The sequence below is a fragment of the Phascolarctos cinereus genome, unplaced genomic scaffold (genome assembly GCF_003287225.1).
Source record: "Phascolarctos cinereus isolate Bilbo 61053 unplaced genomic scaffold, phaCin_HiC Scaffold_5;HRSCAF=322, whole genome shotgun sequence".
Lineage (NCBI taxonomy): Eukaryota > Metazoa > Chordata > Mammalia > Diprotodontia > Phascolarctidae > Phascolarctos > Phascolarctos cinereus.
Window position 1 is genome coordinate 211371801 of NW_027555958.1, and position 27833 is coordinate 211399633.

At 36.8% G+C, this 27833-nt stretch overlaps 1 protein-coding gene and 1 pseudogene across 1 annotated transcript in view; one reads left to right on the forward strand and one right to left on the reverse strand.

Annotated features, from left to right (window-relative positions):
- On the forward strand, positions 1 to 837 carry LOC110217943 (ribosome biogenesis protein NSA2 homolog pseudogene; annotated as a pseudogene).
- A 25684-nt stretch (positions 838 to 26521) lies between these two features.
- BEND6 (BEN domain containing 6) overlaps positions 26522 to 27833 on the reverse strand; it is an 84249-nt gene continuing 82937 nt past the window's right edge. Inside the window, 1 exon segment of the mRNA XM_021000496.2 lies at positions 26522 to 26989. Coding sequence (XP_020856155.1) covers positions 26847 to 26989 — 143 coding nt within the window. The 3' untranslated portion in view covers positions 26522 to 26846.

Consider the following 27833-nt stretch of genomic DNA (forward strand, 5'->3'; position numbering starts at 1 on the left):
ATGGCAGAGGGTCTGAAGTTTGGAAGTGTTTTCGGCGGCTCTTTGAGGGGCCCCCAGACTTTAACATGGTACAGAACGAATACACCAAAAACAGTATGGCTACCACTTGGATTACCATGAGAAAAAGAGAAAGAAGAAAAGCTGAGAGGCTCATGAACCTTCAAAGAAAGCCAAGAAAATGATTGGTCGAAAGGCCAAACTCTGCCATAAACAGCGTCATGCTGAGAAGATTCAGATGAAAAAGACTATGAAGATGCATGAAAAGAGAAATGAAAGAATGATGAAAAAACTCCCAGGGAGCAGTGCCTGAATATCTACTGAACAGAGAGGGACAATCCCTAGCCAAAGTCCTTTCCAACATGATGAAACAGAAACTAAAAGAGACAGCTGGTAAATGGGAAGTGCACTTGCCAAAAGTTCATGCTCAGGGAGAAACAGAAGTATTAAAGGTTATTCGAACAGGAAAGAGAAAGAAGGCTTGGAAGAGACTGGTTACTAAAGTCTGCTTTGTTAGGGATGGCTTTACTCAAAAACCACTGAAATATGAAAGACTTATTAGGCCAATGGGTTTACATTTTAAGAAGGCTTATGTAACACATCCTGAACTTAAAGCCACTTTTTGCCTACCCATATTTGGTATGAAGAAGAATCTCTCCTTCCCACTATATAAAATTTTGGGTGTTATTACCAAAGGACTGTCATTGAAGTGAATGTGAGTGAGTTGGACCTTATGATACAAGGAAGCAAGTTATCTGGGGAAAATATGCACAGGTTACCAACAATCCAGAAAATGATGGATGCATAAATGTTGTCTTGCTTGTTGGATTGACTGATTGAATGGAGTTCTACATCTTTGACACTTATTAAAGATTCTACAATATATCAAAAAAACCACAACAGCTACTATGTTGAACAATCATAAAATAAAACCAAAGACACAATTCTATACATTGGTTGCTTTGATTTGAGATTAACTTAGAAAAGAGATGAGACACTGTTTTCTATTCTTTTGAAACTTTTTCCCATTTTGGAGTAGCAATAAAAAAAAAGCTTGTAGCTAAAAAAAAAAGTACTGGGTTTGTGGTTAGAATGCCTGGATTCTAAGGCCAGCTATGACAATACATTGTGACTTAAGGAAGAGAGTCACAGTCCATGCACGGGGAATTCACAAAGTTATGAGTTATTGATGAGAAAAACAAAGGATACATCAAAGCTATGTGCCAACCTTTGACATGGTCATTAAGGTTCCTTTTGTCCTTGTCTAGGACATGCCACAGGGTATATGAGATCCAAATAACAGCTGTTCAGCTCTGCTAGGACTACCAACTGACGTGTAGCTCCTGAACGTTGAGACTTAAGCTATTTAATACCAAGGGAGCTGGAGCCCTTTAATGGATTATACTAGTTACTTTTGAATATACCAATCATGTTGCACATATATAACCTATATCAAATTGCTTGTCTCAGACAGCAGGAAGGGGGGAAGAGAGGGAGGGACAGAATTTGGAACTCAAAATTTTTTTAAAATTAATGTTTAAAATTGTTTTTACATGTAATTGGGAAAAAATAAGATACTTTTAAGGTAAATATATATATATATATATATACCAAATCATGAGTAAGCTAGATAAGGATACTGTAGTAGGAGTAGCATCTGTCCCAGGCAGACTACATTAGTTTTTCTCTAATCTAGGAAACACCCCAGACAACGAAACTGTGTTTATGTTTTAATTGGTCCAGGAGGCTAGAACCATCGAAATCTCTTCACAGTTGCCTAAGTAACCCAGTACATAAGTAGCGGGGAAACTCCTCTGATGTGACATATGCTACTGCCTGGGTACACCACTGTGGCAAATAGAGAAGCAAGAGAATTGTGACCAACTGAATAAATGCTGTGTCCTTGCTAAATATCCTTTCCATGCCATTAAGTAAGTTCCTTTTGCTAAGTGTTAGATGGTCTATGAGCACAGGCATGCTGCAGCCTGCTCAAACCAGTCGATTGTTAAACCAGTCATTTGAGTATTTACACTTCAAATGCTACAAATCAGGGTTTGATTTATTGTTTTGTGGATTAAGGGCTTAAGAAAGTGATGAAAAAAATGTGAATAATGCAGATTAAATTTAAAAGTGTGTCATGGGCATATTCCCCCCCCCCCCAAGAAGTGGTTGATAAATATTTACCAGCACATCTCTGTCTACAAGTGACTCATTTTTTTCCAATTCCAAGTTTGAATTTCCATTCCAGCCTGAGTGAGGCTTAAACACACAGAGGTTAGGCAGACAACGAGCATTTATCAAGCATTAATACTATGCACCAGACCCTGTGCTAAGTGCTGGGAATAGTGAAATTTCTTTTCTCAAAGGTTATACTTAAGGAATCACCACATATTACACACAGGGATTCACCCCATACTAGCTGTTTTTATCTATGGGTTCCTGGTGCTAGCTCTAGGGAAAGAGGCCTAGTCTACTAGATTTCCTTACCCTAGGTATGTGACCTTGATTCTACTAAAAGGAAATCTCAAACTATCATAAACTGAATGTTGAATTTAAGGAAGTAAAACCCAGTTCAAATCCTGCCTGTAATCTCCACTAACTGGGTGACCATGGTTAAGTCACTTAGCCTTTATGATCTTTAGTTTCCTCATCTATAACATGTAGAGAATAATACCAATACTATCTACTTGGCAACATTGTTGAAAGTCTCAAATAACAATGTATATAAGCCAATTTTTATAGACTTTAAAGCACCATCTAAATGTCAGTTTTGTTATGAAAAGTATACTAGTGCATCATTGTGGCCTGGAAATGATGCTGATTTTTAGTCTATATCAGCAAAGCCATTAGGAATTTGGGTAGGGCCCAGTGATGGAGTGTTTGTCTGTTATCCAACAACCATCCTGGCTAATTTTAGAGAGCAGCTCATTACCAAAAGGTAGGACACAGCAATGCATAAAAACTGCCTACTAAAATAGAGATGGGTGGCAATCTACATTGGGTAGAATAAGCCAGAATTTAGTAATGTAAAAATTACTTTCTATGTTAGTTGACAGCAAAGATTCTATTTATTTATAGCCACAGCACCAAACCCATTGCTTGGTATACAGTAGGCAATTAATAAATGTTTGTTGATTAAGGTAATATCCATATTGATGAAATCAGTGATCCTTTAATTCAGTATAAATAAGCCTCAGTTTTCTAATCTGTAAAATGATATATTAATACCTGAAGTAACTGTCTCACAGGGTTGATGTGAGGAAATAATGAACCATAAAATGCTATATAAATGAGATTTACTATTGTTATTGTTAGAAAACTGTCTCTGAATAAGTTATAATGTACCACATACCACTTCACCCTCTATGGACATTCCTTCGGAAACAGCTCAGACAAAAGTATGAAAAAGCTCAATTTATATATCTGGCATGTGACCCAAACTGATCAACAGCCTCTCTTCACTACCTTTCTGTCCTGGTCTATGTACTGTACATGTGGGAGGAGGAGGGAGAAGAAAAAACTATGATCAAATTGATTCACTTACAACCTTGTACACAGACCATCTTAAACTAGTGATTAATGTAGAACCCATCTCCTCACTTTCCTAGAGCTCTTTTTTCCTTACCATTCACTGAATTAAACTGTGATAACATATACCCAATATCCCAATTCTGTTATCCTTGACCTAGCTTAGCCCTCTGTTGTCTTATATCCCTATGGCCCCAGGCCACTTCCCAACCCTTAATCCTATCTAGGCTCCATTCTCCCTTGAGCCAAGTGGTCCAGGTCCCTGGAGTTTTATTACTTCATAGACTACTTGGCCACTCCTAGATCCCTCCCATAGTCTTTCTATATATGAGGTCCAATTTGTCTCCATTAAGATGCCGGGATTCTTGTAATCTAGCTACTGCTTAGATTCTTATAATTTAGCCACTAGCTTACTAATGTTCAGACTCCTTAAGAGTCTGTCCAGTACGATGGATGTTCTAATAAACCTTGTCTTTGGCTGAAAAAAAAGTGATAACATATGTCAACTATTATTATAATTAATTACAAGTCTCTATTTTAGTGAAAAATAACTATAATAATTCTTATACCTGATTCTACCTTATTCTACAGTCCTCTTTTTCCATTCACTTCTTTCAGAGCCCTCTGATTTATGAACACCTAAGCACGCAATATAAATACTCTCTTAATCATTCAAAATTTAAAAATTTACTACACCATAATGTCAGGTCTTTACACTTCAACCCAGCCAGGCATGTCTCCACCTACTCCATGGCCTGACCAACAACTCAGAAGCCCCTTTCTAATGCTTATAGATAGACTTGGGAGATCATGAACAGCTGTGTATCCCTATAGCATATGGCTATTCCTCCTTTTCCCCACCTCTCACAGTTATTATCTGGAAAATATGTATAATAATAATTTTACTACTTACTTTGTTTTGAAGATCAAATAAGATAAATGTGTAAAATGATTTGTGACCATAGAGTTCTATATAAATGTAAGCTATTATTATTCTTACCTTTATCTGGCTCAGAAAGAACTATAGAATGGTTTTACATATATATACATACATATATATAGCCATACATATATATATATTTATATATACACACACATACATACATATATAGTAGTCATTTCTAGGGTGAGAGGAGAGATAAAAAAAGAGGAAAAAAAGAAAGTTACAGATAACTTTATTACATATTTAAAAAGGAATAGCAAGTTGTACATAATAGATTTGCAGTTTCATGTAAAATCATCCCCCCACCATTCTGCTATGATATAGATTGTTTTACTTAAGTTCAGAACAAATGCTTGTTTTTTTAAGTTCAGAACAAAATAAGTAAAAGTTTTTTAAAAAGAACTGTAATAGGTATGCTCAGCACCTCCATTTGAGTCTTTCCAGATGATTCTTTGATACCTTTCTATGGATCTTAGTCACCCTTAATTTGGGTTTCAATTTGAGACAGAGTTGCACATCAGTTGACGATATGCATTGGTAGAGGGAAACCATAGGACTGTATCAGAAAAAAAAAGTGTTATAGATGTGTGGGCATCTTGCTATACCTCACACATGGCACTCAGTCAGTGAGCAATCACTTATTAAGTGCCTGTTATGTGCCAGTCTTTGCCTAAGCTGTCCCTCGTACCTGGAATGTACTTCCTCCTTCCCTCCACAGCTTAGAATCTCTCACTTCCATCAAAGATCAGTTCAGGCATCGCCTCCTCCCACAAGAGGCCTTTCTTCCTCTCCCCAGCTACTAGGTCCTCCCTGTCCTTCCCATATACAGAAAGAGAGAGAGAGAGAGAGAGAGAGAGAGAGAGAGAATGTTTATGTGTGTATATACAGGAGTATGCTAGAGCCAGCTTGAACCTGAGCCCAGAGCCATTTGTTAAATTTTTAGTGTGAGTATTTACAACTTAGGAATCAGCAAAACCTACAAATCATGGCTTGCTTTATTGTTTTATTGATTGTCTAGACTTAAGGAAGTGATGGCAAAAGTATTAATAAAACAGATTAAACTTAAAAATGTTATTTTTTTTTTTGGTGACTTGGTTGTTAACCCCTTATACAATGCATTGATGTCTCACCTGATAACATGTAAGTTTCTTAAGGGCAGAAATGGCCTTTTTTTTTTAAGTTTATATCTCCCCTGCCTAGCATAATGCCTGGCATATAGTAGGTAGTTAATGTTGTTTTTGAAGAGAACCAATGACATCACAGCAAGTCTTGACTTGCTCAAGAATTGGATTTAAGTGGAGCAGAGTTGCACAAAGTCAACAGCCTCAGCTCTGTCTTCCAAAGTCATGGAAGTCCAGTGGCAAGACAAAAGTAGGTATGTCCCAGGATATAGTAGATGGCCAAGGTCTAAGTATTCCAATAGCACCTGATTCATCTGCCTTCATGGCTGTTGGAACAAATTGTTCTCATCTGCCCATTCTGCCAGGGGAACCAGGTTGAGGTAGTTAATAAATGCTTGCTGTTTGACTGATGATCAGAAAAGCAATCTACCATTCCTGATAAGTAAACTGATGTCTTCAGTGCCTCCCTCCCTTCTTTCGCTTTGAGCTGGTCTTCTTTCTATGGTCCATTAAGAATCTCATGGCTGCTACATCATTATTAATTCAGCCATACCAATGCTGTGTTCTGTCAGCTTAGGTTAGTGTCAGGGAGCACTCACCTCTCAAGACAAGATGTGAAATTCAGGCAAAAGTCAGTGACCTAAGAGCAAGAACTCCTTTAGAGCTATAGCATCTTCGCAAAGTCAATAACGTGTCCAGATCTGGTGTGTGCCGCTGTGATAGCTAATTGCAAGAAAGACACAATAGGAAAAGACGGTCCATTCCTTGCCTACCTTGAAGGGTTGTTGTACTGATCAAATGAGCTACTGCTTGCAAAAGCTCTTTAAAAACTGTAAAGTGCTATACTAATATAAGGCAGCATTAGTTATTATATCTGCATGTATATTTGCTAGATGATAACTTCCTTCATTCCTTCAATAGATAGAGTCCAGGGCAGTAGTAAAGAAGACTTATCTTGGAGCAGGTAGGTGACACAGTGGATAGAGCATCTGCCCTGGAGTCAGGAAGACCTGAGTTCAAATCTGACTTTAGACACATAATACTTACTAGCTGTGTGACTCTGAGCAAGTCACTTAAGCCCAGTTACCTCTCAAAAAAAAAAAAAAGGAAGACATCTTCATGAGTTCAAATCTAGCCTCAGATAACTGTGTGACCTTGGGCCAGTCACTTAACCCTATTTGCCTCAGTTTCCTCTTCTGTAAAATGGTCTAGAGGAGGAAATGGCAAGCCACTCCAGTATTTTTGCCAAGAAAATCCCATAGGGTCACAAATAGTTGAATACAACTGAAAACAACTGAACAGCAAATTCCTTCAAGATTAGGATTGCATTCTAGACTAAATGACTATTTCTAATACAAAAATTACTAATGATCCATCCCTAAAAATTGCCACTGTGAACAGTCAGAATCTGAGAATGTATAAGATTTAGTGAAGCCTTTTATCCAAAGTTATTTTTGTTTTCATTTCTTTAAGTGTAGCACACCCTTTCAAAGATCCCACCAAGCCTCTCTGGATGGGGTTTCTCAAAAGGGACTGGGACTAGACTTATAATTTCATCGATATAATGAACTCCCTGATGAGGAAAATCCTTCTCTGCAACTGCTAGTATCAGGATCCTCATGCCAAGACCACCCCTCTCTTTTCACTCCTCTTTTTTTACTTTTAGGAGACGCCTTGTTTTCCAGAGCTAAGACCCAACAAGCAACCTGGGCTTGGCACAACAATCCCTTGCACTCACTCTCTGGATAAACTCTGCTGAAACTAAGTCACAGGAATAACGGTCTCTGAGCTCAGGCAAGCGCCAGCAGGCCCAGACATGAAGCCCTGCTATGAATGGGCTTTTTGTCACTAGACGACCTTGCCCCTCACTCTTGCTGTTATACTGCACTACTGTTGTTACTACTCACTACTCACTACTATTTATCTAACCGCAACTATAAATACATGTCAAGGTTTAGCCTCACTACCTTGGGCTTCCTCCTAGAGGAGACTCTAGCATGCGTGTCTAGTTTCACTCCTCCAACAAGTAGAGAAGGCTTTTTGCCTATATCCTGTGTAAGCTCTTTGGTTTTATTTTATTTTTCAGAGATAACAGGGTATTATAACCTCTTTCAGCTATTTGGTATTTTTCTGAGTTAACAATGGTTGTATAACCTCTGTGCCTCTTTGGTCATTTATTTTCAGAGTTGACACTAATCTTACAGAGCTGCCTAGAGCATTGAGAGGTTCAGTAATTTGTTCCACGGTCACACAGCTAATATGTGTCAGAAGTGGGACTTGAATCATGTCTTCCTGGCAATGAAGCAGTTTCTGTATCCACTATACCATGCTACCTCTCTTATTGGGCTTATACCATTAAAAATTATGACTTTTAGGGGCAGCTAGGTGGCACAGCCCTGGAGTCAGAAGGACCTGAGTTCAAATCTGGCATCAGAGACTTGACACGTACTAGCTGTGTGACCCTAGGCAAGTCATTAACTCCAATTGCCTCACCAAAAAAAAAAAGAAAAGAAAATTATGACTTTTATCTTTCCTCCTTCCCCTCCTCACTTCACAAAATGACAAAATTTCAGAGATGGGAAGTGCAACTCATACCCAGAAAATAAACCCCTCCACAACCTAATAGACAAGTGTTCATCCAGCCTTTGGTTGAAGAAGACCTCCAATGAAGAGGAAACCATTCTCTCCTAAGGCAAGCACATTTCATTTTTAGTTAACTATAAATGTTAGGAAATTTTTTCTTACCTCAATCCTAATTCACCTCTTTGTAACTTCCAAGTAGTGCTCCTACTTCTGTCCACTCAGGCTAAACAGAACAAATCTAATTCCTCTTCCAAGGAACAGCCCATCAAATACTTGGATATGATTATCATGTCCTCCTTCTCAGGCTTTTTTTCTCCAGGCTATTCATCTCCAGTTTCTTAAACTGATCTTCATATGGCATGACCTTGAGGCCATTTGCCATCCTTGTCACATTCCTCTATGCACTCTCCAGCTTGTTACTCTCTTTCCCAAAATGTAGAAAATCCACTTTCTTAACTTGGCTGTAGTAAAGCCAATATATTAAACCAAAAATAAGTAAGCCAGATCTGAAGGTTTTAAGCCCACAGAGAATCCAATTGAACAATAAAGGTTTTTTTAAAAGCAATTTATTTAAATTGTGCTACAGTGATATTTCTGATATCAATAGCCACTTTAAAAAGCAAACAACAGGATGAGTTTCACTATTCTGAGAGAGAGATTAATACTGTTTTTAAGAAAATGTTCACCAAAAAAAATGTCATTAGAGGTACACATTTTGACAGGCACTATGGTTTAATTGAAAGTGACATTAATATTAGAGTTTTTAAAGTGCTAAAAGCAGAGATAAAATCAATACATTTTAAAAAACATGATAATTATACTTGACCCAGTTTTTTAAAAATCCCCTAGATTTGTTTACCTTTCTTGATAGGTTTTTTTTTTAATCCCATGTGGTTTGTAGCTCTAGATAAGACCAAAAAAAAATCTTATTAAATGCATCTTGGAGTAAGTGACAAACAGCAGTCTAAAAAGCCTTTCTCGTACATTAAAAAATGTATTATCTTTATTATAGATCCTTTTAAATGTCAAAGCCTTATCCCCCACCCAAACTTGCATAGTTCTTTCCCTTTAAACAGTGGATTTTCATTGGCACAGAAACTTGAGAATATTTACTCACTATTTTCACAGTAATCATACACAGTAATAATCATAGTAATGATTATACCCAGTAATCATACTGTCATCATCAAGCAACTTTTATTAAATTTCTACTGTGTACATGACAGTAGGCTCATACTTATATAACTCATATACTGTAAGCTTAAAGCAGTAATCTTGCACATGAAAAAGTTTTTAAATTAGCATAATTAGGTATGCAAAGTATAATCTGACATAAAGTGATTAAGGTTCTATTGAAAAATGTATCATTTTTCTATAAACTTTGTTATATCAGTTTTCAAAATGTGGTTTATTCCCATGTGGGATCCCCAAATAAATCCTTGACACTTTTGTGTTCTAGTCTTTTTTTTAAAAAACAAGATTAAAAACTTTTTCCTATGGCACAGTTAAGATAAACTAATTGATATTGAGCATAGTTATATAGCAAGAATGAAGTGTAAAAGATGGAAAACTCAAATGTTATGCTGGTATTCATGAAATATTAAAAGAAATGGTGGAAGATCTCTAGCACATTTGAATGTCTTCAGCCTCTGTATCAAATTCATGGACAAGAATCACAGAAAAAAAAAAGGTTTGCTTGGGGTGAAATCTGCCCCTGTGGAAGAATGAGCTCCTAGATTCATCCAAGTAAAAATACAGTAACTATGAAACTGATGATGCTGATATGCATTAGATTTGTATTTTTCGACCTGTTTAAAATTTAGAAAGTGAAAAAACAAGATAAAAATCATGACTAATAACTACTTTTTAAAGTTTATGTTGAAGGTTGATGCTAATGCTAGCATTAACAAAAAAAAGTTAACTTCCTTCATTGTCAGCATAAAAGGAACTCAAAATATTTAAAACAAAAGTGTCATAATTCGACCACTCTTTTTCCCCCCAACTTTTTATTTTTTGCATTTTAAATTGCTGTGAATAATTTTGTAACCAAAATGCCCCAATCGTATTTCTCAGTAACATACATTGTCTTGATATTATAATCCGCTTTCTACTATTATCTTTAATTCATGCTGCATTGAACGATATCCCAATTCTGACTTTCTTTGCCTAGTGAGAGAGTATGAATCTAAATTCCAGAGTAGAAAACTCTAAATAAGGAGACTTTTATATGAGGAATAAGTATCAGGATGCTTAGTTTTGTCATGTCAATAATTTTTCAAATACTTTAAATCAGCAACCTGATTTTTTTTTTACTTAAGGAATCGTTGTCATTAAAGGATCTTACAGGTTTTTCCTGTGTAATAAGTAATACTGTGTTCATAGTCACTAGCAAATTAATTGAACAGAGACATGTATGCATATAAATTAAGTAACGTAAATATTCTAGAGTAACCTGTACTACATATTTATTCTGATTTGAACAACAGTTCTGTTTCTTCAAATTCTCTGGCTTGACAATCTGGGTTACCACATTGAGCTCTTTCTGTAACTTGTGTTTCTTTATCAGGAAGGCCCAAATCACACTGTAGCTGTTCCATACTGGGTTACTTCATATGTGTTTCCACACAAATACTGTATGTGTAGTTGCAGATTTTTCAATATTACCAATTGTTCTGGAATGGAAAGTGATTTTGTTTTCTAGTTATCATTTTTAAAAGCAATTTTTTGTTAAACTTTTTAAAAAAATAATTGTGTAAGGGTGGAGATCCTTTGATTATCCCACTCAAAAATAATTGAATCAATAAATCAGACCTGAGTGTGAACAGGGCCTGTTACACCTCTTTGAATCAATCAAAGCTTTGTCTTAACTCTAAGGAATTTGAATAAGAGGGAGGAGCTACCTTTGAGCCAGAGAGACTTTCTGAGCTCTGAAAGAAGAGAGGAGGAGGTGGGGTGAGGGTGTCATACCTAGCTGAGCCAAGAACTGGCAGGCCATAGGCAACCAGCAAAAGGAGATGAAGGTGGGATTGTTCTGTGGCGAAGAGAGATAGGACCATTACTTCTGTAGGCATCTCTGAGCAAAAGACCTATGCTGACACTGCCAGTGTGCCCACTGACCCAGGGACTTAGGGAAACCCCAGTAAAATGTCTGCTCCTTTTCCAATTTGCCCTCCTGTTACCTATCTATCCACATACACTAAAATATAATCTCCTGTTTCACCTAACATTTCCAGAAACCTGAATTTTGTCTCGATCACAGAGATGTCAGGGATTAGCTAGAAGTAGATCTAAATATGAATTCATGCAGAGTCCAACCTCCACCTAAAGGTTATGAATTTTCCTAACTAAGGGTTTAGAACAATTGTGATTGAACTCTTAACTTTTCATCTAAAATAAATTCCCTAAAGCATCAGGGAGAACCAGGTAGACCTTAGAGGTCGTTGTATTTATTCTAGGCTTAAAATAAGCTAATTATTGTAATAGGATGTTACAAATGAAAGATCCAGATAGAAGCTGGTCATTGTAAATGAGCAGTATGTTACTTGTTTTCGTATCTGTGATTTTTTTTTAAAGTTAGAAAATATAAATTTATATTACTAAAGTAGAGGAAGCTATTATGGTAGTAAATAATACATTTAGAGATAACATTCAAATTGGTGTCAAGAGAACTGAGATGATGTTGTCCTAACTGCCACTAATGGAGAGATCACTGAGTTGTGATAAATGGGGCTTTGGCTACATTGAGAAGGTGAAATATTGATCCCAGAGGTATGGAGGGAGTAACTATGAGTTTGGGCTTTGGTGGGTGATGGGAAAGGAGTATGACTGCTAATATTCCAGGTACTGTCCCTCAGTCAGGGTCTAAAGGATATATCTCCTACCTAAGCAAGTCACTGAGGACAAGTTTGTCTGAGCATAAGGGAAGAAAGGAAAAGGGGCAAGAGAACTGTTGGATTGCCCCATTCCCAAGTAGGGAGTTGTAGAGGGATTTTAGCTACCTTTAAACCTGCTCATCTGGGTTCTTTCCCCAAGTGGATCAGAGACTCAGAACATAGAACTTGTGAGCTTCCCACAAACTTTCACCCTCTCCTGTTTTCTCAGGGATTTGATCATGAGAACTGTGAACTGCTACCTATTATGGGATTGTACTATTCCTTAGAGAGAAAAAAATCTTCAACTATGTTACCAACTTATGCATGAATCAGGACCGTCTGGGCTAATACTGTCTTTTACTTATTCCTGTCCTGCTTAAGTTATCTTAGTAATCAAAATGGAGTACAACTAGGTACTAGGTTTTCCAAATAGTCAGAAATCCTATATCTACTCTTAATAGATACTGAGGGCCCCAGGATGAAATAGCCGTTAGCCCTTGAAAATCAGAGGAACAAGGGAAGAGTTCCAGTTGTCTGAACCTAAGGCAAAATTGCACTGAGATGCGCTGTGTAGGGTGATTAGTAGGAAAAGAAAGTGACTGGATGAAATGCCTCTAGCCTCTATGAGTGTGTAGCTTAATGTGTGTCCAAATTATTCTCTAATATGATATGATATGGAATCTTAAGAATGCCCCTTTTTCACTTCCCAACATATACAGAACATAGGAGGGGGAAAAAAAACAATTGGCCAGTGACCCCCCAAAAACCTAACTTGAATAGAAAAAAAAAATCCCCCAGTGTATAGAAAACAGAGAAGTAGTTGTTTCAGTGACATAACCCAAAGAATCTTCAATTTGGTAATAGGAACCTGAAAAGGCAATTTGGAATGCCAAGAGAAACTCAAAGATAATCTGTATTTTATCCCTATCCAGGAAATGGGTAAAGACTAAAGTTATAAGACCATATATGGATCTAGTTAAAGTTAACTAACTAGTATATAATGGTTTGTTGGCATAGATGAGTGTGTGTCAACAAAAGTGTTTCTGATCTATTCATATATGTGTTTTAAACATATATACACAAATACTGTGTATCTGTATATATGCATATAAATGTGTATGTATGTATGTATATGTGTGTATATGTACGTGTATATATGTAAATCTCATCATTAAGAATGGGAAATAGCCCCTAATAAAATCAGAGTCAGGAAAAAGAGAAATACAAGCTAGCTATTTAATTTTTTTGTTTGTTTTTTGGCTAGGCAATGGGGTTAAGTGACTTGCCCAGGGTCACACAGTTAGTAAGTATTATGTGTCCGAGATCAGATTTGAACTCAGGTCCTCCTGAATCCAGGGCCGGTGCTCTATCCACTGTGCCACCTAGCTGCCCTGCTATTTAATTTTTTAAAACTTCCAAATTATGTAGTTGGTAATAATCTGATTTGAACTGTCATTTTGCTTCATTTTATCTTACCTGTTTTCCTCTTGGTCTGGCTAATCAGGAAAAGAAATGGTGAAAAGATAAAGAAATATATAGAAAAAGACTCTCTTATTCCCTAGATTTGTTGAACTAAAACAAACAAGAAAAAAAACAAATAAACCTAAATTCATGACTCATAGATCTAGACCTGAAAGGGACATTACCGGCTGTCTAGTCCAACCACTTCATTTTGGCTTTTTTTGTAGGCAGTTGGGGTTAAGTGACTTGCCCAGGGTCACACAGCTAGTAAGTGTCAAGTGTTTGGTCTGAGGCCGGATTTGAACTTGGGTCCTCCTGACTTCAGGGCCAGTGCTCTATCCACTGAGCTACCTAGCTCCCCCCCCCCTTTATTTTAAATGAGGAAACTGGGACCCAGGCAAGTTTAGTGACTTGCCCAAGGTCATACAGGTAGTAAACATCAGAGGTGGGGTATAAACCCAGATGCTCTAAATCCAGCCAATTCTCTTTTCACTATATCACAAGCATCCCCTTGACACTCCCCCCCAAGCATTTATTTGAAATTCTAAAGCTATAATTATGAAATTAGAAATTAGTCCTATGATATAAATCTGTAAATGTATAACAGGAAACAAGACAGAGATGCACCTGATATTTTGAAATATAATATTGTCATAACCAATAGGCTAGGATAATTTGGAACCTTGGTATCGTCCAAAAAGTTGTTTGGTTTTTTTTAATTCATAGTCCAGCTAAAGGAAACAAAATAAATAAAACCCAAGGCCTTGAAGAGTATGTCCCAACAATTCCAGCTTTTAAAAGCTAACAGTTTTGACCTTGAAAATTTGGCCACTGGGCAGCCTCCCTCCCTAATTATTTACAGTGTAATCCTGAAAATGTGTGAAAGGATTGCTTTGCTGGAATTAAATTCAAGAAACATCTGGAATCAGGCATTGCCTCTGAAACTGACAAAGGCCCTCGGTTTCCTCTTCTGCAGCTTATAGTGCCTCCCTCACGGGGTTGTTGGGGGCACTGAGTAATTTAATATTTGTAAAGTACCTTACCTATCCTCAGGGCACTATATCACTGTCATTTATGTTATCTTGTTTGTTTTTTTATGAGACCACCCTTAGAGAATTTTGAAGATTGCTAATGATTTTATACTTAATTTAACAGATACTGAAATCCTGTTGTGGATCTGGAAAAGATAGATGGAATCCTATTAGAACATTAAATAATGGAGACATTTGTCCTTCAGACAAAGTCACCCTTGCCTGGAATGATCTCTCTCCTGATCTCTGCCTCCTAACTTCCCAGGCTTCCTTCAAGACCCAACTAAAGCCTCAACTTTTACAGGAAGCTTTTCCCAATCCTTCTTAATCCCAGTGCCTTCCCTCTGTTGGTTATTTCCAGTTTATCCTATATATAACTTGTTTGTAGGTAGTTCAGTAGATAGAGCTCTGAACCTGGAGTCAGGAAGACCTGAGTTCAAATCTGGCCTCAGACACCCACTAGCTGTGTGACCATGAGCAAGTCGCTTAGCCTCTATTTGCCTCAGTTACTTCATCCTTAAAATGGGGATAACCCATTGGTTCTTGTGATAACCTCCCACAGTTGTTGTGAGAATCAAATGAGATAGTAATAATTGTAATGTGCTTAGCACAGTGCCTAGCACATAGTAAGTACTACATAAAGATTACCTATTATTACTGTTGTACATAGTTTGTTTGCATGTTGTAACCTCCATTAGATTGTGAGTGACTTGGGAGCAAGGATTATCTTTTATGTTTCTTTGTATCTCCATTTAGGTAACAGTACCTGGCACCTAATAAATGTTTTATGACTAATTTGGTTTCCTTCCTGTGGCAAAAAAGCATTGTAAAAGCTTTCATAGTATTTATGTGTGTGTGTGTGTGTGTGTGTGTGTACACCATCATGAGTTAATCCAGATTGGGGAGAACATTCCCCTAGAAGTTACAAAGAACAAGAGATCTTGAGAAATTAGAAATCATCAGGTTGTTGGCAATTTCAGTCAGAAAAAAAGTCATGAAATTTCAGCTGCCTCAAGAAAGATAACTTTTTTTTAAAAAAAAAAAGCAGAAATAGCTACACATTTAAATGCAAATTCAGTGGTTCTCCAATATGACCATTAAAAAACTGGCTTTTGGATTCAAAAATTTCAAATTAATTGTGAATAAAAGCTAGTTGAATTTTGGATATTTTACATTAGGAGATGTTTCTTTTGATGAGAGAAAGAATTGCATAAGAAGTAGAGCACTGGCCAGTGGGTCATGGAAGAACTCTATTCAAGTCACACCTCAGATACCCACTGGCTCCATGTGCTCTAGGACAAGTTATTTTAACCTTTCAGTGCCCTAGACACCTAAGGCTATAAATTCAAGCACATGTTTCAATTTGTATTGATGAAGGGAGTTTCCTTGCTGGATGCTCCTCATACTAATGAAGTCATAGATCCAGTCCCATCCCATACTCCAGGGTTTTAACTTGTCTGTTAATCTATCTTCTAAATAGAAAACCCAAGGGTAGCTGACCACTTCTCTCAGATGGGAGAATGGCAGTTTTGTTAAAGGTTGGTTTGATCTTAAATTCATTCTGATCTTCTAACAATTTTTTGAAAGAACAGGAAGATATATAGTGCCTCTTCCTTGGGAAGATACAAACACAAAAACATGGAACAAAATGACCCCTTTTGAAAACAATATAAATCACCTGAAAAGACTTGTATGAACTGATGCAAAGTGAAGCAGGCAGAACCAGAACATTGTACACAGTAACAGCAATATTGTATGATTGCCTGTGAATGACTTAGCTATTCTCACCAATACAATGATCCAAGACAATTCCAAAGGACTTACAATAAAAAATACAATCCACCTCCAGAGAAGGAACTGATGTAGTCAGAATACAGATTGAAGCACACTTTTTAAACTTAATTTTTCTTGTTTTTTGGGGGGGTCTGTGTTTTCTTTCATAACATGGCTAATATGGGAATATTTTATATGACTGCATATGTATAATCTATATCAAATTGCTTGCCTTCTCAAGGAGGAGAGAGGGAGAGAATTTGAACTCAAAATTAAAAAAACATTAATGTTTTTACATGGAAAACATAATTTTTTTAAAAAAGAAAACAATGTAAATCATAAGAACTGAAATAAAATATGAAATTGGGCAGATCATACACTTCTTTCTTTTTTTTTTTGTAGGCAATGGAGTTAAGTAACTTGCCCAAGGTCATATAGCTAGTAAGTGTCAAGTGTCTGAGGCTAGATTTGAACTCAGGTCTTCCTGACTCGAGGGCCGGTGCTCTATCCACTGTGCCACCTAGCTGCCCCCAGATCATATACTTCTTAAAAGAAGTTTTTGACACGCCATCAACGTTCAACTGTGTAAATTGATTTGTTCCCAATGGTTTAAACTGAGGCCATTCCCAGGGAAGCCCCAGGAGACCACTATGCATATTTTCTCCCAGGTAGCAAGCATTAAAGTAGTTCAGAATGCTCACTTAACTTTATATCTGTTGTTAAGCACCTCTTTACTACAAAGAAGCCCAAACAATATGGACAGAATTCTGACCCTGGATGTGATACTTATATTTTACCCTAGAACGGGAATTCTTCCTTCTTTGTGTCATAAACCCCTTTGGCAGGCTAGTAAAGCCTATGAGCCCCTTCTTAGAATAATTTTTCAAGTGCATAAAATAAAATACACAGGGTTACAAAGTAAGCCAATTATATTAGAATATAGTTATCAAAATATATTAAAAACAAAAGTTCACAGTCTCTGTGTTAAGAGCCTCTGCCTCATAGCATACCAATATCTGAGCAACAGCACACAAAATGGGTTCCTTTTTCCAAACAGGGGCACCCCAACTCACCAGTGGGAAATAATTATACTTTAGATGTGCCTTGACCCTGGAAGATATGAATTAATTTCTACTGTCCAGGAGAGACCAGGGCCTATGGGGACCTGGATGGTTTCCTCATTTGTGCAGCAACAATGCCATTGTACATTTAAATGTACCAGTAAGGCATGCAAACATAATATATCAAACTACCTTCCAAATTCCTGAGTGTGGATGCACCTCACTCATTTTCTATGCCAACTCTATTCTCTAATGAACTTTATAGTGTGGAAAACACTCTGGGACAGATGGATGGGAGTCATGGACTTTGCATGCTATGTCAGGCTTTTCATCATAAGGTGAATTTCCCTGTAGTTTTTCTTGAAATGCTTTTCTTTCTGGATTAAACAGTCTATTAAATTTAAAGCAAAAACCTGGAGGGTTGTTCACCAGGTTCTTCTACCTGAAGACAAGACTGCTGCACCTGAATATTAAACCTACAGGGAGCAAATAGAAAATAGAGAGCCATGAAGCGTGTTCAGATAGTAAACGCAAATTGGCTATCAGTAGATAGCAGTGGATAGAGGGCTGGGCAGAGTTGGAGGAAGAACTGAGTTCAAATCCAACCTCACCAGCTGTATGACCCTGGGCAAGTCACTTAATTTCTTTCTGCCTCAGTTTCCTGGGATCTGTAAAGTAGGATAACTCATAACACCTATTTCTCAGGATTGTTGTGGGCACATAATGAGATATTATTTATAAAGTGTTTTACAAACCTAGCTACACAAATGCTAACTATTATTATTGTATCTCTAACCTCCTCCACTCCTAGAGGGACATGGCTTCTACCTTTAAGATGCTCATCTCCTTGATCCAACAGATTTCTGTAATCTTCCTCAGCCAGGGGTAATCCTTATTAGAAACTGCCTACATCATTTCTGGAACATAAACCATAATGAAATTTGTGATTTGTTCATTCCCTAGAAATTTGAACCCCCTTGTTGTAACTTCTTCAATTTGGGTTCATCAGAATGAGTAGGTGGATTCTTCTTATTCTTTCTATGCAAATTCATATAATCCTATAGATTTATTTGTTCTCTTATTAATTTGCCCCCTTATTATTTGCTTCATACTGTGTTTTGATGATTACATGGTGTTGTATGTATTTAAATATGATGTGGATATGCCCCAGCACTTTATCTTGGGTCCTTTTCACTGTACTCTTATTTGCTAACCTCATCAGCTCTCATGGGTTCATTTATCACTTCCATGCAAACAGCTCCCAAATCTGTATATCCACTCTAGTCTCTCTCTTGAGCTCCAGTCCTATGTAACTAACTGCCTATTGAACATCTTGGATGGAATGTCTCTTAGGGAATCACAAACTCAATATGTCTAAAATAGAATTCATTTTCTTTCTTCCCAAACTCATCCCTCTTTCAAACCTACCTATTACTATTGTGGGCAGCCACCACCCTTCCAATTAGCTAGGGTCACAATATTGGAGTCATCCTCAGCTTCTCACTTTTATTAACCCAGTATATTGAGTTAGTTGCTTAATCTTATTTTTCTACCTCCATAATATCTCTTGCATAGGTTCCCTACTCTCCATTCATACAGCCATCATTCTAGTTCAAGCCCTACTATTCTCTGCCTGGGACTATTTCAATCACCTCCTGATTTTTCTTCCTGACTTAAATCTTTCCCTGCTCTAGGATGTCCATCATTTGGGGAATAGCTAAAGAAACTGTGGTATATGATTGTAATGGAATACGATTGGGCTATAAGAAATGACAAGCAGGATGATTTTAGAAAAACTTGGAAAGACTTGCACAAGCTGATGCAACATGAAGTAAGCAAAACCAGGAGAACATTATACACAGTAACAGCAATATTGTTTAATGATCAATTGTGAATGACAACTATTCTCAGCAATACAATGATCCAAGACAATTCCAAAGGACTCATGATGATAAATGTTATCCATATCCAGAGAAAGAACTGATAAAGTCTGAATGCAGATGAAAGCACACCATTTTTTACTTTCTTTATTTTTATGTGTGTGTGTGTGTGTGTGTGCGTGTGTGTGTGTAGGGGGGAGTGGTTGTATCTTTTTCACAACATGACTAATATGGAAATATGTTTTTGCATGTTTGCACATGATAACCTATATCAAACTGCTTACTGTCTCCAGGAGGAGGAAGGAGGGAAGGAGCAAATTTGGAACTCAAAATTTTTAAAAATGAATGTTAAAAATTATTTTACATGTAATTAGGAAAAATAAAATATTATTTAAAATTTTTAAAAATCTTTTCCCACTCTAATCTTTCTTACAGTCTGTCAGAGTGATTTTCCTAAAAATCAGATCTGATCTTGTCAATTCCTCCTACTCAGTAAACTCCAGTGGCTCCCTATTATCTCTAGGATCAAATAGAAAACATTGTTTGACATTTAAAGCTCTTTAAAAGCTGACTTCTTTATAGCTTCCCAGTCTTTTTATACATTTATTCACCTCTGTGTACTTTCTGATCCAGCCATATTGACCTATTTGCTCTTCTTCACACATACAACTCACCATCCATGCCTTTGTACTAGCTGACCCCCAAGCCTAGAATTCTCTCTCTCACTTCTACCTCTTGGAATTCCTGGTTTCCTTCAAAACTCAGTTTGAACACCACTTTGTACATGAAGCCATTCATGATTCTCCAGCAGCTAGTGCTCCCCCAAAAAAATCCCTTGTATTTATTTTTTATATATTCTCTATGTACCTATAGAAACTACGTGCATGTTGTCTCCCTTATTAAAATGTAAGCTTCTTGAGAGTAGTGACTATTTCAATTTTGCCATTGTGTCTACAGGTTTAATATGTATGCATTGATTCAGTGGTTCATTAAAGGATGGACATATGAAAGGTCTGTTACATATTTTCTGTGTAATATTTATCCAACACCATAGTACTTGAAGAACCAAACATCATGCATATTGTCATGTCATGAAACCAGAAGATAGTAGCAGCTAAATGGAGGGATGACTCTCACTTTCTTCTCAAAGAAGGAAAGAAGAGGGATTGATTGGCACAGGTGGTTTCACTATGTGTCCAGAAATAACTGAAAGCAGTGCTTACAGTGAGGTCAAGCAAACAGACCAAATTTTAAAAAATTACATCATAAAGAATAAAGTAATAGAAAAATTAAAGTTTGTATTATAAAGGTCTCCTATCCAAGATACTGAGAGAAATTATTATTTTGCTATTATATTAACAACCAATTATTGAATTAGGATCAAGGCTTTTTTCTCCTTTATTTCTTCATTTAGGGCCTAGGCCCTATAGAAGGCCAGTCAGTCTCTGGTTGATGAAATGTCTCTAACCCACGCTGAACATACTTCTCAGTCTTGGGCCACTTGCACCCCACCCAACCAGGATAGGGGGGAGTATAAACAGAAATCAAGTGTGGGCGTGTTCTTGCCCCAAGGAAAACAGCCCTATCCTTGTGCCTCTCCATTAGAATTTAAGGTGACCCAGCTCATGAAGGAGAAAACCAACAAGAGTGGTCTGGGTGAAAATGGATTCCTCTGTCCAGATTGCTGGAGGGAGTTGAGTCTCATGATCAAGCCACATTATCAGTAGGAAGGGCTGAAGACTTCTAGCCCGCCTCCTTATTAAATGTCCACCAATTAAGGTTGATTTTCACTTGCCAGCATACCCTTTTACAAAGATATTTAAAGCATTCAGTGTTTCCATTGGAGGTCTTTGATTTTTCAGAGAGAAACCATTAACCATTAGTATATTGATTATTAGATAGCTTAATTAATAAATTGATTATTAATTATCCAGAAACTCTCTCTTGGGTTTTTCATTTGTCACAATATATAAGAAACTGATTCAAATATATAAGAACAAAGGCCATTCTTGAATAGATTAATGGCCAAAGGATATGAACAGGTAGTCCTCAAAGGAAGAAATACAAGTTCTGAATTACTATATTAAAAAAATGCTCCAGATCACTGAAATATTAGGGAAAATAAAATTAAAATAACTCTGAGGTTCCACTTCCTAGGCATCAGATTGGCAAATATGACAAAAATGGGAAAAATGACAATTGCTGAGGGTCAGGGGGAAACAGGCACATTGTTGATGTTGTGAATTGGTACAGAAATTTTGGAAAGCAATTTAGAACTATTCCCCCAAATTCACTAAACTATATGTACCCTTACCTGTTGTGGAAACAAATTTTTAAATCTTTTTTAGTTTCTCTAGAAATATCAAATAATATTTCTTTGGTCCAAAATCCTTTCCAGACTTTTCCCTTTCTTGCACATTAGAAAGTAAGCTCCTTGAGATAAAGACTGTTTTTATTTTTTCTTTGTATCATCAGCACAGTGTCTGGAATAATAGTAAGCACTTAATAATGCTTGCTGATTTATTAATTGATAGTAAAAACAAATTAGTGTACCAGCTCGTTCATGGTTATGAGACTTCTTCCAGCAGCTCAGAAGTAGGAGGAGAAAAGATCAGTGGTGGACATAGTCCAAATTTTGAGTTGGGAAAGGCATGAGGCAATAAAACAGGGGGTCAAAGTATTCAAGGGTAGAGTACAGTGTAAAGTGGAACTGAATAATGATAGCATCAACATTTCAATGGGAGGAAAGGGGGTCAAGACTGGGATAATAGACTGGGAAAGCTGGGAGGAATGAAATGACTGGAAGAACAATAGATTTAGGACTGGCTAGGCAAGGAAAACTTAAGGAAAGAGAAGAGAATATTAGAATATTGGATTCTAAGAATATTCAAATTTTGAATTGGAGACTTTGAAGTCTGGCATATGACTGTTTTTTTCATGTGTAGCTAAGGTGCACTGAAGTTATAGGTCTTGGAAGCTGAGGAGGTCGACAAACTGGGAGGCCAATATGTTTGAAGGAACATCACCTTGCATACTGAATTCTCTAAGTATAAGGGTAAAGACTGAGCTAGAGAAGACTATGAGCCAGGTACTTGAACCCTTTGAAAAGGGAGGGAAAATAGCCTGGAGTAGTAGATAGCCATCTCAGTGATATCCTGGCTCTGGAGAAGGTGCTAAGTCTGGATGGACTGAACCTCAAAATAGGGTAGATTACTAAATGATGATGACTTGGAGGCATAATGTAAAGATGTTAGTGAGGAACAAGGAATAGGCTTATGTCTCTTCCTGGCCCTCTGTATTATGGGGCATGAGACAAGGAACATGTAGTATTTAAGAACATGCCCTGATATGTGTCTGTGGGGAACCACACTCCTGTGGTTATAAGAAGATAGAAGGCATATATGATAAAAATGTAAGTTAAGATAAAAGGAAGTTTGTTAAGGAGAGACTGAGTTTGCTGAGGACACAATTGGAAAGGCAAGGCAGATCAGGAGGGACAAGCCTTAAGTGGATGGGGCTGAGGTAGTTGGGAGGGGAACTGAGTTTTCTTAGTACTTACTTTAGAGTTTCAGAGTAGAGTAGACAGCTTTCTAGCCCTAGGCCAGGGTGGATTCCTACTTTATATGCAGTCAGGAAGAATAGGTCTATCTTCAGCCCCAAATCTTTTGTTCTGTATTATAACTACTTCCACACCCCCAAGATGGGGAGTCTGTTTCTGGTTCTGGATTGTGTATTTGGTCCTGGACTATGGGCCCTCGCTAGTTATAGGGCAGGAGCTTCACTTACCTTAATTAGTCAGCAATAAGAGGATCCAACTTCTATGCTGTTTGGATGAAACAGAAACAGAGAAAGAGAGAAATAGAAAAACACCAAGAAAAAAACCCAGAGGCGAGAGAAATAGAAAAACACCAAGAAAAAAAACCAGAGGCAGAAAGACATAAGGAGACAGAGAGAGACAGAAACAGACACAGGAAGAAAGATACAGAAAAAGGAATGACACACAGAGAGAGACACACACCGACACAGAGACAGAAAAGTAAAGGGAAAATGGAATAATACCTTTGGGATGGAACTTAACAGTTTTTTTTAAATGGGCACCACAAAAGAAATTATAAGAGCACAGAAGTAAAGATGGTGAAAGTGGGGATATTATGGTTTATTTAGAGAATCTAGAGATTCAACTAGACATTAACTGAAGTAATTAATAGCTTAAGTAGCAGAATATAAAACAAGCCAACAAAATTCATTAATCTTTAATATTATTGTTACAACCTAACAGAAGCCTATAGAAAAAGAAATTCCACTGAGAGTAGCTACAAAATGCATAAAATATCTCTAAGTTAACTTCCCGACACACACAAGATGTATACAGTTACAAAACAGCCTTTACAGAAATAAGGGAAGACATAAATATTTGGAGATATATTCACTGATCAGGATTGGGTCAAAACTGAAAAACAATCTCAACAAATAAAAAAAAACAACAAAATAAGGAATAAAATCCCAAATAAAATTATGGAATCTGAACTGTTTATATTTTCATAAAAGACAAAAAAACTATAAGCTTTTCTAAAACATTTATTCTGTGTACTTTTCCAATCTTATTTCCACCTGTGTCCTTAGAATGTTTTAGTTCTTATGCACTTAGAGCCAACGTGTATTTTCTTCTAATTTTGTTTGCTTTGCATAATTTTATATAAATCTTTGCAATGATGTTATTTTTATATGTATATTTTTATGGCATGATAATTTTTTTTAAAACCTTACATTATAATTTATCAATATGAGAACCTCCTTGCTGAGGCAGATCACAACTCACATGTAAGGTATAGTCTTAAAGAGTTTCCTGAAGCTCAGAAGAAAATAATACAAAAATCTTGCTTTTACCAAAACAAACAAACAGAAGACATCAGGAATTTTTGAAACATATAATTGTTTTCTCATTGCTATAAAATCTTTATGAAAATGTGGAAATGTGGAAAAATTGGGGCACTAATTTATTGTTGGTAGAATTGTGAACTGATCCAGCCATTTTGGACAGCGATCTGGAATTATGCCCAAAGAGTTATTACACTCCTATACCCTTTGACCCAGCAACACCATTATTAGGTCTATTTCCCAAGATGATTAGGGAAAAAAAGAAAAGAACCTACATGTTCTAAAATATTTATAGCAGCTCTCTTTGTGGCAGCAAAGAACTGAAAATTGTGGGGATATCCATCAATTGGAGAATGACTGAACAAGTTGCGGTACATGATTGTGATGTGCTATAGGAAATGATGAACTTCATAATCTTACAAAAGCATGGATAGACTTGAAGGAAATAATGAAGAGTGAAATGAGCAGAACCAGAGAACGTGTATACCATAACAATAATATTGTTTTAAAAAACAACTTTGAGGAAGTGATTTTGACTATTATAAACAGCTAAATTAACTATAAAGTACTTATGAAGACACTATCTGCATCCAGAGAAAGAGCTGGAAGTATATTTAGAATGATTTTATGTATATATGTATATGTATTTGTGTCTAATGGTAATCATCTCTAGGACAGGGGTGGAGGTAAGAAAAAAAGGGAAAAAATTACATGATAACTTTATTATATATTTTAAATGAATAGCAAATTTTACATAATAGATTTGCAGTTTTATGTGCAATCATCTTTTTTTTATTATGCTGTTATGGAAATGCTTATTTTATTCCATAAACTAAAAATAAATAAAACCTTTTAAAAAGCAAAAAAAAAATTAATGTGTTCTGTGTAGATGTGTGGGAATTCTAGTTGTCTTAACAAATATTGGAAAAAATGAAAAAAAACCCACCCTAATCATTTTAGACAAGTAGATTAATAGCCAGTGGCAAAATAGCAGTGTCACAGGTGAATGAGAATTTAGGGGAAAACCCTGATGGGTTTTTTTTGGGGGACATCAGTCAGTTTGTCCATGGAGAGGCCAACTGTATCTGCTGCAAACCTTTAAATTGCTCTGTTAACATGTTCTATGATTTGTCTTATACTTATCATTAATAGCTAATAATAATAGGTAACCTTTAGGTAGCACTTACCATGTGCCAGGCACTGTGCTAAGCACTTTACAATTATTATTATCTCATTTGATCCTCACAACAACCCTGGGAGGTAAGTGCTATTGTTATTCTCATTTTAAGGATATGGAAAGAGACAAACAGAGGCTAAGTGACTTGCCCAGGGTCACATAGCTGGTAAATGTCTGAGGCCATATTTAAACTTAGGTCTTCCTGATTCCAGATCCAAAGTTCTATCTACTGCACCACCTAGCTGCCCATACTTTTTACATGGGAACAAAATGACCTGCTCTATACTGAACCTGATTCATATTGCTCCTTTCACTTCTTCCTTTCTGGGGGCACCCCCTACACTTTTAAGCCCACAGCTATTTCTATAATTAGCAAGTTTCTTCTATTGCCGGCGTGGAGGTGATGAGCCAATAAATGTGAGAATTTGGGAGTGTACTGCCACTACCCAGAAGTCAGGAAACCCCAGCGAAGGAAACCCAGTACAAGCCTATGGCATTTCTGGGCACAGAGCAGAAAGGGGTGGATACACATACCACACAAAGACACAAAGAGAGACAGAAAAGCAGAGACATACATAGAGAGACAGGAAGACAGCCACAGAGCTGTATAGACAAGTTATAAATATAGATCAGGGATTAAGGATTTGGCACCTTCAGAGCACTAAGCCTTTCTTATCTTTCCAGCTGTTCTTTTGAGGGGGAGGGTTCTAGCTACACCCTCTCATTAGCTCAGTGAGCCCCAGCAGCGATTGTAGGTGTCTGTGAACCATAACATTAGACATATGTGTATTTGTATTTATATTTGTATATATGAACACACATTTATGCAAAGGGGTATAGAGGCAGAAATACAAATCTTTAGTTTTATAGAGAGACAAAGAGAAAGAGCACAATATGGTATATGTTGTATATATACTCTGTGCATATACAGGATATATACATATATATGATACAGAATATATCCTATATGTGTACAGAGTAGGCAATTTTTGTAGATTACTGATTTTATACCTGTATAGGTATATTGATAGAGAGTTTTTGATTGAAGCCACTTGCAATTCCTGCTGGCTTCACTGAGCTCAATAGGAAGATGTGACTCAAGCTCACCAGATCAAAAGGACTTCTGGAAAGAGGAGCCCTTGGCATGAGAAATTGTTAAGCTCTCACCTTTAATCCAGCTTTCTTCAGATTTCTTGGCTGTTAACCAGGTGTTAAAACTATGGATCCTGATTTAATCTAAGGTCTTCTCTGAGGTTTGTTTGCTGCTTTGTGGTTGAACTGCCCCTCCCATTGAAGAAGTTAGTCTCCATTACTATTCCAGAATCCTTAGCTGATTTTTGGCTGTTCTGACTCATTCTCCTTTTGCCTCTGTTCCTCGGGTATTGTCTTGAGGCTCCTTCTCCCTGACTCCCTTCCTTTTCCATTCCTCTATGTACCCCAAAGAAAATTCTGTCCAGAAGAGTATTCAGATTCCTTGCCTATCTGGTTCTATTCCCAGATATGGCTAGGTAGGACAGGATAATGCCATAGATTTAGAATACTTACCAAAAGGTATGCTTCCTAAAAACATGGGGATTAAGATCTTGGCTTAAAATTGGCCTCTTAGTACAGTTATTTAACTTTTGACCCATCATTCTCCTAATTAAAGCATCATCTGTGTTAGGAAATAACTATTTTGTGACCCCTATAAAATTAAAAAAAAAAAGGAAGAAAGTATTTATAAGGCACTTGATCAGAAAGAATGAGTCATAATAACAATAATGCATATTTATACAGCTCTATTTTAAGAAAGCACATCATATACATCGTTTCATTTGATCCTCACTTTCTAGGGAGGTTGGTAGTACAAGAACAAACTCAGTTATATAGCTATTAACTGACAGAGTGAGAAATTCTAGGTACTCTTCCCTAAAAACTCTGCTGCCCCTACAAGTTAGGTAAAATAACCACTTTTCTTATTATAAATTATCCCCCAAATAGAGAAGAGTTTAGCAGAATCATTTAAGGAGATGAAAAAAATGGTAGGTTTTGCAAAAAGGATCAGTAAATACAAGAGGTATTTGCTTACTAGTTATATAACTAATGGATATAAATCCACTTGCCTAAAAGTTGAGGTTGTTTTGTACCTATTTCTACCCTGTGCTGGTCAACGTTTATCAATCAGCTGGAGATGAGGGAATATATGAAGGCCACATTTTTAAGTTTGATTTGCATTATTAATATTTTCTCCGTAACTTTCTTAGTCTAGTCAATCAGTCTAACAACGAATTAAATGCAGATTTGTAACTTTTGCTAATTTCTGAAGTATAAATGCTTACACTAAAAATTTAACAATCACACTCATGAGCAGTTAGGAACTAGCTCCAACACAGACCTGCCCATTTCCAATACCTGATGAAACAACTGATCCTGATTGATATTCTATTAATATAAAACCCATATGCTGGTGAAATAACATGTAAGGGAGAGAATTCCAAAACCGACTATATCTTTGTATTATAATCCCATATATTTATATTGACATATTC